The sequence below is a fragment of the Rhinolophus hipposideros genome (assembly GCF_964194185.1).
Source record: "Rhinolophus hipposideros genome assembly, chromosome: 11".
Taxonomy (NCBI): Eukaryota; Metazoa; Chordata; class Mammalia; order Chiroptera; family Rhinolophidae; genus Rhinolophus; species Rhinolophus hipposideros.
The window spans coordinates 80689677-80705401 of NC_138057.1; the positions used below are offsets into that span (position 1 = coordinate 80689677).

The following is a 15725-nucleotide window of genomic DNA, read 5'->3' on the forward strand; positions in this document are numbered from 1 at the left end:
GGCCCCGGCTCCACGCGGTTCCGGGCGCACGGCTCCCCGCTCCACGGGCCTCGCAGCCATGAACGAGCCGCCGGCCGACGTGCGCGCCTTCCTGCGCCAGCACCCGAGCCTGCGGCTGGAGCCCGGCGCCGGCAAGGTCCGCGGGCCGGGGGTTTCTGACCGCCGCCAGGACGGCCCGCCGCCCCCGGGGCCCCTGACCCCTGCCCTTCCGCCCGCAGGTGAGGTGCGCTCTGACGGGCCACGAGCTGCCGTGTCGCCTGCCCGAGCTCCGAGTCTACACCAGCGGCAAGAAGTACCGGCGGCTGGTCCGCGCCTCGCCGGCCTTTGACTACGCAGACTTCGAGCCGCACATCGTGCCCAGCACCAAGAACCCGTACGCGGGCGGGCGCGGGGCGCGGGGCGCGGGGCGCGGGGCGCGCGGGTGGGACCGTACGGCCCGGGTCTGGCCGCTGCGCGCGGTAGACTCCGAGTCCCCGACCCCTCCCCGCTGGCGAGCCTCCCCAAGGATGCGGGCCGTTCTGCAGCGCCCCCTTCCAGGAGTCAGGAGACCTGCGATGCGTGGGCGCCCTGGAGCTGGGTCTCCTGGGTGGGAGCCCAGGTGAGACCGGCCCTGCTGAGCTGGTTTGCTTTTTTGTAAACGCGAGGTTGGTCATCTGGGCCTGTTTGCTTCGTAGAGGATTGGTGCGCTTGTCACCTGACGTCTGAACAAGGCCAGCTTCACACCTTCATTTTAGAGGAGAGCTTTGATGGAGCTGAGAGTGTGCGGTTGGTAAGAATAGTCGAAAGGAAGAGGCGATGGTGAACGCTGCCGTATATGGAGAACTTTGCCAGGCCGAGTTTTCCACACGCGTTCTTCCGCCAGAGCAATCTGGGGAGGCTGGCCTGGCTCCTACCGGCCAGACCGCGCAGCCACCACCCGCCAGGGTCAGTGGTTCCAACCCCTCGGCAGAGTGGAGTGCCCTGGAGATTTTAAGAATCCTGATGCGCAGTCCACACCGTAGACCCCTTCCCTTCCCCCCTCCCCGTCAGCCTGGGGGGTGATTCTGAGACGCAGCCACGGTGGAGATGGGTCTGGGTCCTTGCCTGTGAGCTGTCCCAGCAAACCACGTTCTGCCTGCCCCTTAGGTGCCAGTTGTTCTGCAAACTCACCCTGCGGCACATCAACAGGTCCCCAGAGCACGTACTGCGGCACACGCAGGGCCGGCGGTACCAGAAAGCTCTGCGTAACTGTAAGTGCCATGCGGGACACACCTGCCTCAGACACAGGTGTTGGGGTGCATGCCTGCCCTCCCCAGGAAGCGGCCTGTTGGTCATTTCGCAGTACTTGGGGGACGCACAGGCCAGGGCCTGGCACAGTGACGAGAGAGATGAGGAGAGAGGCAGGTGCAAAGCAGGAAGCAGACTGCGCAGCACAGTGAGTCCTCACTTAACGTCCGTCAATAAGCTCTGCAACTTTAAGTGGAACGATGTATGAGGAAGCCAGTTTTGTCATCAGCTAATTGACATAAACAAGAGTTAAGTTCCTATGACATCTCATCAGTGTTACAGTAAAACGACGTTATTAATAGGACTTGCTATTATCGGTGCCCAGGGAGCCAGGAGGGCCTGCCTGACATGGGGGGTCTGGGGAAAGCTCTCTGAGGGCTTCTCTGTAGCCTGAGGGCGGGGGGACGACGTGTGGAATGGGGGAAGTGCTCCAGGAGAGGCCAGGCTCTGTGCGAGGTCTGAGGCAGAAACACTCTTGGCCGTGGGAGGTCCTGAGGGTGCGTCTCCATTGTGCCCCCGTGCACTGTGGGGTGAGAAAGGTAGGTGAGGACGAGACCACACAGGGTCTTGGAGGCCCTGGTCAGGAGCTTGTGCCGTGGGGATGCACTGAGAGGGTCACGGTGGGGACTAGCCTGATTAGTCTGTCTCAGCATCCCTGTTCCTCTGGGGAGGAGAGAGGGGACAGGAAGGGGTGGATGAGGGGACACTCGGTGACTGTAGTCATCCCAGTGAGGATGAAGGTGGCTAGGTCACCAGGTGTTGGCAGGGAAGATGGAACGATGTGGACAGAGGTTCACTGTTTTGTGCATAGAATCACTAGATGACAGAAGTGAGGGAGAGGAAGGCATAACTGATTCCCAGGTTCTTGGCCCGAGAACTAACTGGTAGATGACAGATGGTGTCATGAGAGTGGAATCTGAATAATAGGCTTTCTGGGAAAACTCCGAGAAAAATGGGAACATTTTAAGTTGGGGGTGTGGCAGGGAAGGTGGCTGTTGAAAACATGGACCAGCACTCAGACAATGCACCCTGTTGACACAAGGTGGCATTTGTGTCCCTGGAGCCAGGTGAGAGGGGCGGGGCCTGCACACTGAGGAGCCTGGGAAGGTGAGGAGCACCCAGACAGAGTCGTGTCTGGGCAGAGAGGAGATTCAAGGAGGAAAGGGGGGACTCTCATCAAATGTTACCAAGGGGAAGATGAGACAGAAAAGTAGACCTGGAAATTATACAGAGGCCGCTGAGTGGCGTGGTGGGGACCCAGCCGGGCTGGAGTGGGGCAGTGGCCTGCAGCCCCGTGGGGCCAGGGAAGGAGGACCAGTGGGGGCAGCCAGGTGAGTGTGATGATGGGAAGACGAGGACGGCACGTCCAAAGGCTTAACTGCTTCCCAGTAAAGAATTGAGGCCCAGTCTTCACCTGAGGGCGAAAGTGGACGCTCCTTTTCCAGGCCGTTTCTTGGGCCCCTGTAGAGCCAACGCAGAGCCCGGGGACTGGATTTTCTTGTCATGTACAGCTGCTATGGAAGGCAGGAAGGAGCTGTGGGGCTGGGTTCCCCGTGAGCAGGAGTAATTTGTGATGCTGGACCTTGGAGCTGAGACAGGACGAGGAGTGGTCTGAAGGAAGCAGCATGGCGGCCAGGAGACCTGGCAACGCCACTGTGAGGAGATGCCGTCTGTGGGTTCCTGTGACAGGCCGCTGTGGGGCCATGCAGACGGTAGCAGAGATGCAGCGAGATAGGGCCCTGGAGGTAGTTGGAAGTAGACAGTGAGCGCCGAGGCCAGGGTCCAACGGGGCTTGTCCACCCCCACGAGTGACGATGGCGGGACTTGGGACAGTGAGAGCCAGCCCCTCCCACACCAGCCTCCTCCCCTGAGGGAGCTGCACTGGACTGCAGAGGCTCGTGCTGACAGAGGGCGAGCTCCAGCAGCCCGGGTCACTCCTGTGTGGTCCTCCCAGGGAAGCCTCATTCCTGCCCCTCTGCCTCGGGCCAGGCTCCCAGCCACTGTGCCTGAGTGAGAGAGGGCTTCAGTCTCCTCCTGGAGACAGGCTGGCACGGCTTCCAGGCCAAGCTGCAGTTGAGCCCCATCTCCCCTCGGTGCCCTCCCAACCGCTGCTTCCTGGAGCCTGGCTGGGGCCAGAGGAGGTGCTCCAAGCCAACCGGCACCATCTTGCCCCTCGGCCCATACCCCCACTGGCCTCCCTCCTCTCCTGGTAGGGACTGAGCTGATGGCATTTCTCTGCCATCGCCTGTGTATGCACTGGGCTGGGGTATAGGGGTCTGGAGGACAGGGAGACACGGAGAGAACCCGGCAGTGTCCTGGCCTGTCTCCCAGATGAAGAGTGTCAGAAGCAGGGTGTGGAGTACGTGCCCGCCTGCCTCCTGCACAAGAGGAAGAGGAAGGAAGACCAGAGAGATGGTGACGGGCCACCTCGCCCCAGGGAAGCCTTCTGGGAACCCGAGTCCAGCGATGATGACAGCGCAGCCCCGAGTGACAGCGACACCAGCATGACAGACCTGTACCCACGTAAGAAGGCACATCTCCCCGCCGGCGCTGTCCGCTTCCATCAGCACTGGGCGGGCTCTGGCCTGTTCTTCCCACTTACCCCCTTAGCCCTGTACAGGTGAACTTCACCTCCAGCAGCCGATCCCTCTTCCTTCTAGCCGAGCTGTTCACGAAGAAGGACCTGGGGCGGACCGAGCACAGGGACAGCCACGATGACTTTCTGACACATCAGGACAGGAAGCCAACGCGTCCAAGAGAACAGGGCCCTGGGGACAGAGAGGAGATGGAAGCAGACCGGGAGCTGACCCTCAAGCGTGGCAAGGTGAGTGGCACCTGCAGGGCTGCTAACTGGCAGCTGCTTCCTTCGCACTGGTTTTCAATTTCTTTTGAAAAATAAGACAAGAACCCTTTTCGCAGATAAAATCCCAAACTAACATATAACTAAGCTAGGAGCCAGGGCTGCTCTGCTGGCATGGGGGCTGCTTCCTGGTTTGCAAGGAAGTCTGGCTCCAGGTATCAGGTTCAAGACCACTGGTCTAGGGGACAGCCACCTGAGTGCAGCACAGGGACCTAGAGGGAAGCACTGGATTAGACACCAGCCTCGTTCCCTTTGCTAGGGGAACAGAAGGGGCTAAGAGGTCAGGTCTTTGTTGTGAGGCGTGGGAATTTGAAGCGCTGCCCTTTGTGAGCCCTGTGGAGTCACCCCGGAAGCCGCAGCTATAAGGAAAGCATGGGTGGAGTTCCCAGCCGAAACCTCCCTGTCTGCGGGTGGGGGCGGGAGCCCGCTCAGCACCCCTACCTCTCTGAGCTGATCAGAACTCTGTTCCCGCCACAGAAGCAGTTGGGCTCACCAAAGAAGAGGTTCAAAAGTCATCACCGCAAACCTAAGCGCTTCAGGTCTTTTAAGCAGGCGGGTTAATAAACGGTTGCTGGAGAAAAACGTCTTGAAAGCCTTTTGAGTCCTTCAGATAAGTCACCTCGTGTCTGGGTGCTCCCATGCGTCCTGGGGTGGCCCAGGACTTTCTCCATCCACTCCTTTCTCCACCCCCGAGGCAGAGCTGGGAGTCTGTCCCATAGATGTCGGGGTCCCATCCCCCACATCCAGGACGTAGCAAGCACCCCAAGAGAAGAATTCTGCCTGGATGTGGCTTCTGAGTGGCCCTCGGCGAAGCCGCTTGCTCCCTGCGGCACCTGGAGAGCCCTGGCCAGGTCCCTCCCGACTGGACGGCACCAGAGGACCACACTGCATACAACAAATGCCATTATTTATTTTGATGTGTTTCCAAAAATTAAAACGTTTCAAACACAACTAAGATATAAAATACAGCATAAAATGAGATTTATACCTATTTCCCACATAAAGCAAAAATTTATTCAGAAGTTGTTTTGCCAAAACCAATTGGTAGATTGTGTGTTCCGCTCCTCCTCACAAGGGCGTCTCCCCCGGCCCAGGCACTAGCCCACTGGGGGCGAGACGGTTCTGGGGCGGCGGCAGCGGCCTCCGGCATCGAGGATGACCAGGCACGACCATGCCACTCGGCCTCCTGGGCTCAGTCGTAGTTACCACACATCAACAAGGTCTCCCGAGCACAGGGCCAAGCACCCGTACCCTGCCAGAAACAGTGCCCCAGGGAGACCAGCTTGCCACAGGTGCCACTGGACGGGGCTGTCGTGCTGTGTTAACAGGGAAGGGGGTGTGGACCAAGAGACCACCGGCTGAACTTGAGTCAGAAAGTTGAGTCAAGAAACCACCCTCCTCCATGTAGCGAGTGACCGGGAATACAAACGCCGCCGTCTGTCCTTCAGCCATTGCTTTGTCTAAATAACACTCCGCATGTGGCTGGGACGCGGGTGGCGGAAAGTGCTCCATCACTCCCCTGGGGGTAGGTGGGTCCAGCAGCAGAGCCAAGTGCGGTTCTCAGAGCATTGCTGGACAAAAGGTGGCCTCACCGTACCCGTGAAGCCAACTGGGGACATGAGGTCTCCCCACCTCACCCTGGCTCCAGTCTGGAAGGTGAGCATGGAGCCTGGCTCAGGGCTGGGGGTGGCACTCAGGCCTGCACACCTAGCTGACAACCAGAGGAAAGACGAGCTCTGAGGCCTGGTTGATGGGCCTCTGGGCCCTCGTCCCGAGTCTGGTCAGGCTGGCCAAGTCGGCCTGCCCCCTGAAGGATCAGGGAGAGGACAACGGGGGCACAGACAAGTGCCGACTCCCCTGGTGGCCTCCACTACACGAGGAGGAGCGGAGAACTAATGGGCACTCACCCCCCAAGAAGAGAAACGCAGTGTAAGGCAATGTTAGAAAACTTGAAATACAGGAGTCAGATCCAATCGGTAAGGCATCACAAATTGTAAAAAGGAATTTGGGCTGCATTCAGCATAGCAAATAGACGATCTGAGCAAGCAACAGCCTCAAGAAAAGGTTAAGTCGTGGCTGCACAGCCTGGGAGAATCCTCAATCCAAAGAAAAAACGGGCGGGCATCGTTCAGGGCCAGCTCTGCCCGTGGCGTCCGAAGGCTGCACAAAGTCAAGTGTGAGGTAACTGGTCTGCGAGCCGACGCTGTCACTGCCCTGCCCCACAGCCAGGCCTGGGGGGCATGCGGGTCCCTGCAGGCTCCAAGCCGTTTCCCCAAGGACTTCTAGTATGTCCAACCCCACCTTGAGCCACTTAAGCCCCTGGGGTGTGACCCCATAAAAAGGCAGCAGCAGTCCGAGCCAATTTTCTGATTAATCAACGACTTTCACCATGAACCGTTGCCCCTCTGAATAGAATGCTTCATTCTTTGGGGGTTGAGTTTCTCTAGGTATTTTCACTGTCCCTATAAAGTGTTAACAGGGCAGGGCAGAAACAGCGTGGAAGCCACTGACTCGATTTTAAACCAGGGAATTTGACAGTGTGTTTGATGTTTGGCTGGGCCATCCCAAATCATTTAGTAGTTTTAGCTAAAAACGTAAACTTTTAAAAAAATAAGAGGGAGACTGCTTTGAATGGTACACAGATGTATCTGCTCACAGTACAGCTCAGAGGCCCCCCACCACCCAAAGAGGAAAAACAAAAATAGGACAGAGAGGCCCCAGCCATCCCAGCTGCTCACGCCCGGAAGCGAAGGCCTCGCAGTGGGGAGGGAGGTGCTAACCAGCGGCCAGCTCTGATTGGTCAACTACCAGGTTGTGGATCCAGAGCAGATTTAGCCATCAATTGTCAGGTGTCTGCAAATAAAGTTCTCAAAACATCTGTGCCTTTACCAAGGGAGGGGAGGGAAGAGGACACATAAATGCTGGCAGTTTTGTTGAATCCATCCCGAACCGGTCCTCCGTGGCCACGGGTCTTAGCCAGGCAGGGGTCTGTTACCACTCTTTCTTCTTCTCATCCATGGAGACGCCGCCGGGGCCCAGAGCCACCACCAGGAGCAAGCCCCCGATCACCGACATGGTCTGGAAGAAGTCGTACTTGAGAAAGTCGTGCATGGGCTTGTAGACAGGAATGGTCCAGAAGGCGTTGAAATACACGTTGATGGCGAACAGCCAGACGACCAGAGTCAAGGCAGCCAGTTTGGTTTTGAAGCCAATGGCCACTAAGATCATCAGCGCCGTGCCCACGATGTTCTGGAGAATCTGCGCCGGTGGAAAGGTCAGAGACAAGGCGTGAGGGAGAAGAGGTGTTTTCTAAGGGGCTGCTCCAAGAAGATGCCACTAAGGCTGTGCCGTGCTGGCGCGGAGGAAAACAGGTGCGGGGAGGAGCGGGGGAGGAGACAGCACAAGGCTTTGAAGTGCAGAAGGTGTGGGGAAGACAAATCTCCACTTAGCAGGCAGAGCCTTCCCAGGACCCGCCCAAGTTTGGGCCTGGCGGACCTCCACATCTTAGAAGCAGCCTCCCGTCCCACAGCCGGAGACGCCCTGGAGGGCATACACTCAACTAGTGCTCTGGAAGCTCCTGGGGGACAAGGACAGAACCTCAACTCCGTACCCCCAATACCTGGCACAAAGATTATGTGACCAAGGTGTGTGAGTGGTGAGGAAGGAAGCAAACAACGGAGTCTAAACTGGCACCAGGACCCCCCGGGAGGTCAGGCAGTCTCGACTAACTTTGTTTGAAAGGTGGCTTCTTAGCAAACAAAAGCCTGACAGTTTTCTGTTTCTCTTAATAGGATCAAAAGGGTCGCTTCCTTTGAGCCAACTCCTTCCAGTGCCCCCCACCATGCTCACTACTGGGGCGGCGGGGCACGGGCAGGGGCAGCACCCCTTCCCAAGGACAGCAGGGCAGACCCCCTGAAGCGAGCTGGAATACTTACAGAGAAGAAGCTGGCGTCGAAGTGAAGGAGGGTCATGAACATCAAGACCAGCAGGACCCTGCCCCCGAGCTGCATGTACTGTTTGGGGGAGCTCTCGCGCATGGTGGGGACGCCCGCAAACATGCTCTTCCCCTCTGAACGGGACTCCGCTAAGAGCAGCAACAAGCCACCTCCCAGGGCCAGGTTCCTGAGGACAGAAACGCCAGGCTCGTCGCTAGGGCTAGGCAGGCTCTCAGCGCCCCCAGACCAATCGGCCCTTTGTCCCTTTGTCCAGCTCAAAGAGGACCAGGTGGGTGCGAGCCCACGGGACCACCTACGGGAAGCCTTCTTGTGTCTGTACCACTGAAGAGTGATGGCTCCCCCAGACACTCGGAACCCAGTTCTGGCCACAGCTTTACTGTTGACAGGCTGGGTCCCTGTGAGCAAGAATGTTTCCCCTCAGACCCTCCCTCTGCATTCTCACTTGTGTTCTAGGCTGTGGGTGGGGGTGGGGAAGGCTTTGCCGACACCCACCACAGATTCTTAGCACAGACTGGACCCCACGAAGTTTCCGCCAACTGACAGTTACAGCGGCGAGTTCAGAGATGGGAGGGAAGAACACTGACCTCTCCAAGCAGGATCACGTACCTCATCAAAAACTTCAAGTCCCATAAAATGCTGTAGGCAATCGTCTGAGGGGACAGAGGACAGAGGAAAACAAGTCTCAGCACTCTCAAATAAACTTCTGTTTCTACAGAATTAATGCCGATAGGTAATTTGTCAAATATAAAATGCACAAAACCATTCTGTAGGACATGCAGGCCAAGTCCCAAGTCAGCAGTTGGGCTCAGCCTTTCTCAGAGCATGCTGGTGGCCCCTGGACCTGCTTAACCGGCTGGGCCAAAGCCATCTGGAGAGCATGGCGGCTCTGCGACCACTGATCAGGTGTTAAAGGTGGCATCTGAATAGCTGGGTCATCTGCTTTATGACAGAAAACCGTAACAGTGTCCTGGCTGCCACCAGCCGTGTGTTCTCTCCCCTCGTCAAAGGAAACTCAGGAAAGTGGCAAAAGGTGGGGACCCAGAGCTCAGCACTGAGGGGTACCAGCCTCCCCAGCCCCGCTTGGCCGTCTGGTTTTCTTGAGCTTGCCTTGAGGAAGATCGAGTGATTTCTCAGAAGAGGAGTTCCAGGCAGACACTGAGAGCGGGAGGGGGAGCGATGCTGAATCCTCAAAAATGCCTTTTCAGAAACTGTTCCAACCAGAGCAAGGACAAGCGAGGCCCTGACCACGAGCCCCATTTACCTGAGGGCTGATTCCTAAGCCCCCGGCTGTGCACCCCATTCACCTGTAGGGCGATGATTCCGAAGAGCCCGAAGCAGGCATACTGCACGAAGTTCCTGCTCAACACGAGGATGCAGCCAGCTGGAGAGGAGAAGGGTCGGGGTCAGGGACTCGGGGTAAAGCCCGGCGAGGACACCCCACCTGGGCCCCAGCTGTGGCAGGAGCCCAACGACCTACCCCAAGCCAAAATCGGCTGGTAGGAGAATGAAGGGCAGGCTCGGACCCCACACACGACTCCACTGGCCTGCACAGTGGGTCCCTTGCTACAGAGTGCGGGCCACGTTCCCAGTCAGCTGCCAGCAGAGGCTCTCCTATGGCATGCTTCAGGACCGGCTGACAAGTGCAAGTCCCCCTCATGCCACACAGGTACAAGGGAGGGGGCAGGCCTGCCACCAGAAGGCCTGAGGCCAGCGGGAGCTGCATGCCGGTCCAATGCTTTCCCTTCCCTTCCCCGTTTACCTCTATGTCTCCTTTCCAGACACCTTGGTTTTTGACTGTCTGGGCTCCTTGCTGGCCCACCCAGGTCACCCACATCTCCTGCTTTGGGCACTTAAAACAGGGACTGTGTCCTACTTCCTTAGCAAGCCCCCAGCACCAAGCCCAGAGCCCCCACCCTAAGGCTTGCAGCACCAACTCCCAGGCCTGGCACCTCCCGGCACGGGACCGAAGGGGGGAGCGGAGCGGACACCTGTTGGAGACCCTCAGGGCCACCACTGTCGCTGGGTGTCTAATGGCCACGCGCTTTGGCCGTGGGGGTGGTGAGCGCCACTTACTCAGCTGGCCCAGCAGGTTGAGGAACACGAAGGAGGAGGCCAGCAGGTAGCCGCAGCCCCACGTGCTGTCAATGTAGTCCCGCTGCTCGCCCCACTGGAACCACATGCGGACCCCGTCCTCCAGGAACGTGCTGATCAGGCACAGGCGCGCCACGTGCGGCAGGTACTGCTTCGTGACTCGGAGGAACTGCGGGGCCACAGACACCGTGAGCGCCTCGCAGGGCCACCACACCCCAGCCAGGCGGGTCCTGGGCGCCGTGCATGTGACTCAGCAACTGCTGCCAGCATGCCCTGTGGGTCCGGATGTGCGACAACCCTGCACTGGGCTGTCGGGTTCAAACCCCGTAAGGTGACGATGTGACATGCTTCTATGACCTCCTCTGTCATCTCAGCAGACGTGTAGGTGGCAACTACAGTCGTCAAATGTGGACTGCCACAAGCCACACAGCTTCTGTTCTCAGGCAAGGGCATCCGCAGATCAGAATCCCCAAATGGCAGAGGGGACAGCCCTTGGAGGTCACCTAGCCCAGAGCTCCTCCTGGTGGTCCTACTGCGTCCAGGACAGGGCCATCCTTTATTTTGGGGTGTCCTGCACGGACGGGTGGCTAACAGCACCCTGGCCCCTGCCCACTAGATGCCATTAGCAGACCCCCTCCAACTGTAACAACCAAGAATGCCTCCAGACGCTGCCACATGTCCCTTGGTGTGGGGGCCAAATCACCCCCACCCCTTTAAGAACCTCTCAGTTTACAAACGAGAGCTGAACCCCAGAAGGGAAAGAGGCTCCCCCAAAGCAGTGCTGACCTGACCCCAGCCTGCTGGTCACGGCTGAGCCCTTGGCCTCCCGCCTCCCCTCCACCCCGGAGATGCTCAGAGACCCTCTACACAGAAGAGAGCTGAGTGGGCTCAAGACGACAGTCCGCTGAGGTGACAGCCAGGGTCCCAGGCCGAGAGGGCTTCATGGTCAGTCAACAATAAGCTCCCGTATCCCCAAAAGCTGCAGCAGGGAGGGACCACCAGCCTCTGGCCAGCAGCTGTGTGCGGTCAGCAACCAAGGTGCACTCCTGGACCTTGAGAGTTCCCCTCCAGAGCTCAGGATGGCACTTGGGCAACTCTGTGTGTGTGCAATTGTCAGTACACACCTGAACTTGGCATGGCTCACGGCTAGAAAGCTCCGGGATATTTTTAGAAGCCTGCTAGGCCAAAGCAAACTAAGAACATGCTAACAAATGGGATGAACAACTGTTTCAACAGCTATGAAATTCAAGTGTGTAAAACCACTGGCAAATGTCAACGAGAGAAACACAGTTATAACTTCCGCCTACTCCGTGCGAGTCATGCCATTTATGATGGCATGATTAGGACACAAATGCAAGTAGAAAGCGGGGTACAAATGTCATTCGGGTACACCACGTGCACTTTCTCTTACCGACCGTAGGAAGCTCTGATACAAAGGGGCAGAAATCCTACGACACATGATAACATAGCAGGAACTTGGGAGAAAGAGCGGGACCCGCCCACATGGGTGAGGTGTCAGCGAGCGGAGTCTAAAGGGCATGCAGGAGTCTGAGCCCTCAAAGGACAGGGAAGTCAATGTCACGGCCCCTCACAGGACCGAGTAAACCTAGTGTGGGAATAAACGAAGATGTATACCAGAGCATTTCTCAATTTTTGGCATTTTGAAGAGTTGCTTGAAAATCCTAGAAACTGATAAAGCTGTCAGTTGCAGTTAATGAGCCTCTGGTTATTAAGTTCAACCATTAGTTCATCAGCTTTGGCTCCTCAGCACAGAGAGCCGGCTCACCTGGGAGGGAGGGAGGGAGGGAGGGAGGGAGGGAGGGAGGGCGAGGAGGAAGAGATTACAAGCCAGGTGTCCGTTCTCTTCCACTCTACTGGGTGTGAGCCCCCAGATGTCAGATTCTGCACACGTCCGCTCAGCCCTTGACCCCCCACTGAAGCGGCGGCGAGGCAACAATGAGACAGACAACCAAGCCGGTAGGAACATGACCACGGGCTGAGCCTGGCGCCCCGTGTCCTCACCCTGCCTCTGATACCCACCAGCCAGTGCACTGTCGCCATGGACAAGATGAGTTACTTTTGGGGGGGGCCTCTGCTATCCTTCTGCAAAGCGAGGACAACTGGCTTAATGGTTGCTAAGGTTCTTCCCAACTTTAATACGCAGGAGAAGAGAGAAGGTCCCAAATGCTCCTATATGAATTCTGGAGTCCACGCAGAACACACATGTACACACATTCAGTGTAAACACACAGACTGCCTCACAACAGGAGACTGGGGGACAGCTGACGCCGCACACCTTCCCGTTTCTGCTTCACGGCCCAAATGCTTTTGAAACGCCCAGCAACGGTGTAATCACCCCATGTCCTCCCGGAGATAAAGAGCACCTCCTGGGCTCTAACACAAAAGCCTTCACGTCAAGGCCCTGCCGAGAGGCCCTGGCAACGACACGGGCCTCACCTGGACACCTAGGCCAGGCACACTCCAAAGGATGGGAGCCATGGGGGGACTCCTGGGGGTGGGGTGCAGAAGGCAGTGCAGGGACAGACATCAGCAGTGCTCGGACCGGCCTCCCAGTTGGAGCTGAAAGCTGCTCTCTGCCTAGTCTGTCCGTCCATCATCTGTCCTCACCAGGAGCAGCAGAGCTGGGGCCCACGGCGAACACGGGCGGGCAGTGCAGCCGCGAGACGGAGGCAGTGTTTAAAAGCCGCCGTGATGAGTCTGTACTCTTAATTTCAGTGTCTGGGTCAAGAGGATTAAAGAACAAGAGAGAGAGCCTTCCCCTCAGACGGGTAATTCATTCCTCCTTCCCTGAGCAGACGTGCCCCGGAGACAGACATCTCTTTGCTTTGGGGAAAAAAATGCAAAATCCAGGAATTTGCTCTGAACTCAGCATGCCCGATTACCAAGTCTAACGTGGCCTAGGCTGACTGCTCCGTCAGTCAGGCCAATCCAGGGCCCCTTGGAAACCAGCTACCCTCTAATGAGCACCTGTTTGGACTGAACACGAAGGAAAAGACTGTTCAACATGAGACCAGACCCAATTTTGATCTTATTCCCTACAGATGTTTTGGTCACAATGGTTCAGTCCTGGCCACTGAACCCACATCATGCCGCTCTAGACAGTGTCCAAAAGCCAGTGTCCCCTCAGGACAGCAGAGAAGAGCCCTGGCAACAGGTATCCAGGCAGCACCCAAGGGCGAGAGCAGCCCTGACCGATGTATGCGCTAGGCGAACGTCCAGCATCCACTACGGGCCCTGGTGGCCAGGGGCTGCCTGCTGACCGCGCCTGCCACAGGCACTCAGAACTGCGACACGACTGCTGGAGGCAGACACGGAGCGGTGAGCCTGCAGGAGGAGGTGACAGTCCCAGGTATCCTCTGAGGCAGACCGTTCACAGGCATCTCAGACCCCCACGATCCATCACGATCTGTTCACAAGCAGTGACAGCATCTGAGGGACCTCAGAAATACGGGAAGCTGAGATTTATTTACAAGGGGTTATTATTTTGGAGGAGTGAAGGGGATTTAAGAAATGTAATTATACCCAGCCCGAGTTGTAACTCTGGACACCGTGACCATGTCATACAGCCACCTGCAGCTCCCACAGAACACAGAAAAGCCTACTTTCTCTTAGTATTTCAGGACAAAAAGGAACTGAAGAAAGCAGTCTGCAGTTCTTGGTGAGTGAGAACTCCAAGGAAGACCAACAGGCAGGTCAGCCTTCCTTCACCGGGGCCTGGGGCTGCCCTCATCCAGGGCCAGCTCACGCCTGCACATCCCAGTAAATTGGAACCTGTGGCCGGGTGACTTCCCTCACACCAGGCTGAGTCAGGTGGGTGCAGGAGTTCGGTGACTCACATGCGCGTCCACCGTGACCCAGAACCCCCCAGCGAGTCCGAGTGCTGCTCTGTAGTTTCATGTTGTACCTCGACGGACAGGAAGAGGTGTCAGCTGGCCCTAAGCTGAGAGATGGCCTGGCTTTCTCTACTAAGAATCCACGTGTGACACAGAGCCTAACTAACTGTAGGAGGGAAGGGACACGCCACTCGGAAGAGAAGACAGCTTTACCTCCCTTTCCAGAAGTGCCAACCAGTGTCCCCGTGTCTCCACCAGAAGAGGTGGGGTGGCTTTTCTAAACCTCCTGTCTAAGAATGAGTCAGCTCCTCTCTGCTCTCTCTCCCCAGTCCTCGTGGCACAGGGCAGGAAGCCCTTGGCGGGGCAGGTGACAGAGCCAAGGAACATGAGGAAAACGTTCAGAACCCCTTGGTCACCACACCTGACAGCCATCACGAGCTGTGGGACCAGAGCTCTAACACCGTGGCGGTATGTGCCCAGTTCCGTGTCCTGTCAGGGCCATCCTCGCTATCCCACACTTGACTAGAGGTCAAGGGGAGCTCCTGGGGGTGACAGCTCCAAAGACTGGCTCTGTTATGCCAAAGGACAGGTAAGAATACCAAGTATACACTGGAGAGTGAGGCCCCATGCAGCGTATCTGTCACCTTGGTGATGAGCTGTCAGGCAGAACCCATTAAGTGCTAACTAACACCCTCGTTTACTGGTATAAATGTGCTCGAAGTCACCTCCTGCACGTTGCCCGTCAGTACCAGCTGGCATGATTTTGGACGGCTGAGTTGATTAGTCGCTGGCCCCTGAGACCTGGTCTCAGATGGCCTCTGAGGGCCAAGCTCCCAGAGAGCACTCTCAGCAGTTTCTCCAGCACCTGGCCTCCTGGGAGCCGGAGGACACTGTCCCTGGCTGCCTGGGGCAGGCGCTCGATGCCAGAGCTGCACTCGGGAGCAGCCTGTCAGCGGAAACTAACCAGGCCGCTTACCCGGTGCTCTCGCCTCTGCAGACCTGAAGGACAGGTCACAGTATGGCCAGGCAGCGAGGAGGCCAGGGAGGGGTACAAGACGGGACTCAGAACTTGAGCCCACCACGTGCCATGCACCACCACGGCAAGCCTCCGTCTCCGCACCTGAAGATGGAGACACCCCGGCCAATCTCACACAGTCCAGGGGGAGACAAGTATTACGTCCGGAGGACCTGGCCCAGCGCAGGTGCCGTTAAGGTTCGGTATCACTGTCTTAAGTACAAGGGGCCGCACGGGCCTTGGTAGGTGCCACTCTTAGCAGCCCCAGCTTTCTGGTCAAATCCTGTCACTTCATTTATGCTTGTTTTCTGAAGGCAAGGCTAGGAAAAATGGATACGTCACATTATCTGATCAGTGACCTCGGTATTTCCCCATTCCCTTCAAATGAGATCCCTTCCATTTTAAAAGCCCAGGCTCTCAGCACCTTTAATATTGGCAGCTTGTTTTAATGCGATGTGGAGAAGTGTTCAAAACGAAAGCACCAGCGTCCTCCCCACCCATGCGCCAAGCCTGCCTGTGGCAGAAGAGGCCCGACTTTGGTTTTAAGGAGAACCAGTGCTGCTGCCCTCCCAAGTCACCCACCAAGGGGCATGGCGGTGTCTGCTGATTATTCTCTGCCACCACCAAGGCGGGGCCCTGGTGCTGATAAAATGACAGCAAGAGTCCGCACTACCAGACAGACG

General features: G+C 57.4%; 2 protein-coding genes across 4 annotated transcripts in view; one reads left to right on the forward strand and one right to left on the reverse strand.

Moving 5' to 3' along the window:
* SURF2 (surfeit 2) lies at positions 1 to 5144 on the forward strand. The gene is made up of 6 exons (XM_081067265.1): positions 1 to 136; positions 219 to 373; positions 1126 to 1229; positions 3598 to 3789; positions 3927 to 4090; positions 4604 to 5144. Exons 1-6 carry the CDS (start codon positions 59 to 61, stop codon positions 4685 to 4687), a joined length of 777 nt encoding a protein of 258 aa, XP_080923391.1. The 5' UTR covers positions 1 to 58; the 3' UTR covers positions 4688 to 5144.
* The window catches only part of SURF4 (surfeit 4), a 12970-nt gene continuing 2261 nt past the window's right edge, over positions 5017 to 15725 (reverse strand). The window contains exons 2-7 of one of the 3 annotated variants that reach the window (XR_013994509.1): positions 10156 to 10342; positions 9387 to 9463; positions 8689 to 8732; positions 8062 to 8248; positions 6638 to 7384; positions 5017 to 6340 (exon numbers count right to left, since the gene is read on the reverse strand). Coding sequence is in view for 1 of the 3 variants with exons in the window: in XM_081067264.1 (XP_080923390.1) it covers positions 7118 to 7384; positions 8062 to 8248; positions 8689 to 8732; positions 9387 to 9463; positions 10156 to 10342 (762 nt within the window). In the remaining 2 variants the exon portion in view is untranslated. Of the gene's footprint in view, positions 7385 to 8061; positions 8249 to 8688; positions 8733 to 9386; positions 9464 to 10155; positions 10343 to 15725 lie in introns of all 3 variants that reach the window. The other 2 variants (XR_013994510.1, XM_081067264.1) reach the window with 2 other exon arrangements.

Coding starts and splice junctions, on each gene's coding strand:
- SURF2 (XM_081067265.1), top strand. CDS start 59: ATGAACGAGCCGCCGGCCGACGTGCGCGCCTTCCTGCGCCAGCACCCG. Junction 374..1,125: donor GTGCCCAGCACCAAGAACCC/GTACGCGGGCGG, acceptor CCTGCCCCTTAG/GTGCCAGTTGTTCTGCAAAC. Junction 3,790..3,926: donor CATGACAGACCTGTACCCAC/GTAAGAAGGCAC, acceptor TCTTCCTTCTAG/CCGAGCTGTTCACGAAGAAG.